Source organism: Nicotiana tomentosiformis, chromosome 12 (assembly GCF_000390325.3).
Source record: "Nicotiana tomentosiformis chromosome 12, ASM39032v3, whole genome shotgun sequence".
NCBI classification, from domain to species: domain Eukaryota; kingdom Viridiplantae; phylum Streptophyta; class Magnoliopsida; order Solanales; family Solanaceae; genus Nicotiana; species Nicotiana tomentosiformis.
In genome coordinates this window covers 5,836,411-5,839,195 of record NC_090823.1, presented here as the reverse complement: position 1 = coordinate 5,839,195, position 2,785 = coordinate 5,836,411, and the positions used below count along the sequence as shown (strand labels likewise).

The following is a 2,785-nucleotide window of genomic DNA, read 5'->3' as shown; positions in this document are numbered from 1 at the left end:
ACCTTTCCATAATTCATATGGAGTCTTCTTTAAAATAGGTCTTATGAGGCACATGTTAAGAATATGGCATGATGTACTGACTGCTTATGCCGAGAAGTGATTTGGCTGTGCATGTTCTAATATCATTGTTCTTTCCCTATCTTGTAGAGTTCTATTCTTGCGGTCAACTACTCCATTCTGTTGGGGTGATCTTGGAGCTGAGAAGTTATGAGTATACCCTTGATCATTACAGAATTCTTCAAAGGAAATGCTTTCAAACTCTCCTTCATGGTCGTTGTGGATGATTGTGATCATATACCCTTTTTCTCTTTCAACTTTTTACATAAAATCTTAAAAAAATTTAGAGCTTCATCTTTATGAGATAAGAAAATTACTCATGTAAAACGTGAGTAATCATCAACAATAACAAAAGCATATAGTTTACCTCCAATGCTTGCAGTTCTAGTGGGTCCAAACAAGTCCATGTGAAGTAATTGCAAAGGGTTGATAGTGGACACAATATCCTTTGTTTTGAAAGAGTTTCTAGTTTGTTTACCAATCTGACATGCATCACATACATGATTTCTAGAAAAATTGAGTTTGGGAAGACCAATAACTAAATCATGTATGGACGATTTTTCAATAAGATGCATGCTTGCATGACTAAGTTTTTTATTTCAAAGCCAATGATCGTCAGAAATGGATGCTAGACAAATGTGGATGTCTAGATTTTCAATGCCATCAAGAATATAAACATTTCCATACCTTTTTCGTGAAAGAATAGTTTTACCTATTTCATCCTCAATGGCACATCCTGTTTTCTTGAATTTTACTTCATATCCTGAATTACATAGCTCACTTATGCTCAAGAGATTGTAGTTGAGTCCATCTACAAGATATACCTATGTAATGTCACAGTTATTTTCGAATGGAACTGTGCCAGTACCAACTATCTTTCCTTTTGAATCATCACCAACTTTGACATTTTCACCATTTATTTTTGTGACTTCTTTGAATATATTTTTGTCACCCATCATGTGACTGGAACAGCACTGTCTAAATACCATTTTTCTTTACAGCTCTTTTTGTGGTGTTCCTGAAAAATAGAATTATCACCTTCTTTTAGGTGCCCAAGCTTTTTTGGGTCCTTGATGGTTAGTTCTACTAGGATCAGGATTGTTTTTGGGTTTTCAAATCCATCCCGAAATATTAGATTTACAAAATCGATGAAAAGAATATTTATGTCCAATTTTGTTACAGTAATTACACATAGGGGCTGATCCAGTTTTTGATCTACCACTCGCGCTAGTACCTGTGGACTCAGTTCTAATAAGTCCTTTTCCAGTTGACTTGTAAGTCGCCTGGTTAGACTTGACAGAACTGTGACTGGTGAACTTGCGCATGCCATTAAGTTGCATTTGCAATTCCTGAACTTCATCTTGAAGTACATCTCTTTCGATTTCACAGACTTCAAGCTTAAGTTACCAGTCTTTCTTTTCCCTATTGAGTCTCCTTAGTTCATTCAACAATTTTTGAGACTCTTTTAGGGTAAGGTCAAGAATATCCTACAATTCATTACATTTATCACAATTATAAGATCTTACCTCGCTTGTTTCACCTCGTGCCATGAAACAGTTTTCAGTATTTTCCTTGCATTCATCGTTTGATGTATCTTCATCAGTCCAGCAGCGAAGTATTTGTTCATGTCATTTTCCAGGATAGTCATGAAACATAGATTTTCTATTTCTTCATGTTCTGAATTATCTTCATCACTCCAACTTCCGAAGGATTTGTTTTTGCTGAATCCTCTGGAGACTTTTCTTTTAAGATCTGGGCATTCAACTTGAACATGCCCATACCTTCCACACTCATAACACTTCCTATCATTCTTGTCTTGTTTATTGTATTGCCTCGTTCGCCTAGATGGCATTCTTCCCCTTCTTGTATTTCTATACCTTCTCATTAACCCATTCATGTTTCTTGATACCATAGCAATTTCTTCTTCAAGAGCTTTTGGATCATCATCATTCTCAGGTCCTTTAGTTGTAGATTTGAAGCAAATTGTTTTCTTCTTTTCTTCCAGGCTTGTCTTCTTGAGATGAGTTTTCTCGAATGTTATAAGATCTCCTCTAAGTTCATCATATGAAAGTTTGTTTAGATCTTGTGATTCGAGTGCGACTACTTTTGTCTGCCAAGTGGTAGGTAGACTCCTTAGAATTTTTTGAACTTGATCACCACCTGAATAGGGTTTACCAAAGGCTTTTAGATCGCCAATGATTTTGCTGAACCTTGCAAACATTTCCTTAATGGATTTTCCTTATTTCATCTGGAAGAGTTCATAATTATGAACCAACATGTTTATGTGAGTTTCTTTCACTTTGCTGGTTCCTTCATAAGTAACTTTCAGTTTATCCCAGGTCTTTTTGGTTGTGTCACAACTTGAGATTTTCTCATACTCCTCTCCACTTTTAGCATTATAGAGTAAATTTTGTGCCTTAGCATTGACCTGAACAACTGCTATTTGCTCGTCTGTGTATTCATCTATATCTTCTGGATCATCGGGTGATTGAGTTGCTGCTGGTAGTGGATAGTTACCCTTTTTTGATAACGCGTCATACTTTGACATCATAGGATTTTGCATATATTTCCATTCACACTTTCCAATAAGAAAAGTATTGTCCATTGAAGTATGGTGGCCTAACTTGTGACATTCCTTCTTGAAAGAGTGCTCCAACGGTTACTTGATTTTCCATGATCTTTTCTCACAAGTTGTTAAGCAAAAAGTATGAGACATGCTCTGATACCA

General features: G+C 35.9%; 1 protein-coding gene across 1 annotated transcript; it reads right to left on the bottom strand.

Annotated features, from left to right (window-relative positions):
• Window positions 1-656: 656 nt before the first annotated feature.
• On the bottom strand, window positions 657-2,278 carry LOC104108265 (uncharacterized). Its single transcript, XM_070190026.1, has 3 exons — window positions 1,584-2,278; window positions 1,292-1,431; window positions 657-868 (listed from the first exon to the last, which is right to left on the bottom strand). Exons 1-3 carry the CDS (start codon window positions 2,276-2,278, stop codon window positions 657-659), a joined length of 1,047 nt encoding a protein of 348 aa, XP_070046127.1.
• Between the last annotated feature and the right edge of the window lie 507 nt (window positions 2,279-2,785).

What these genes read in the sequence shown, in the direction of transcription:
- LOC104108265 (XM_070190026.1), bottom strand. Translation starts at nt 2,278, where the DNA reads ATGTTTGCAAGGTTCAGCAAAATCATTGGCGATCTAAAAGCCTTTGGT. An exon ending in CACGAGGTGAAACAAGCGAG is followed by an intron (nt 1,432 to 1,583) that starts GTAAGATCTTAT and finishes TGAAATCGAAAG; the next exon opens with AGATGTACTTCAAGATGAAG. An exon ending in TATTAGAACTGAGTCCACAG is followed by an intron (nt 869 to 1,291) that starts GTACTAGCGCGA and finishes TATATCTTGTAG; the next exon opens with ATGGACTCAACTACAATCTC.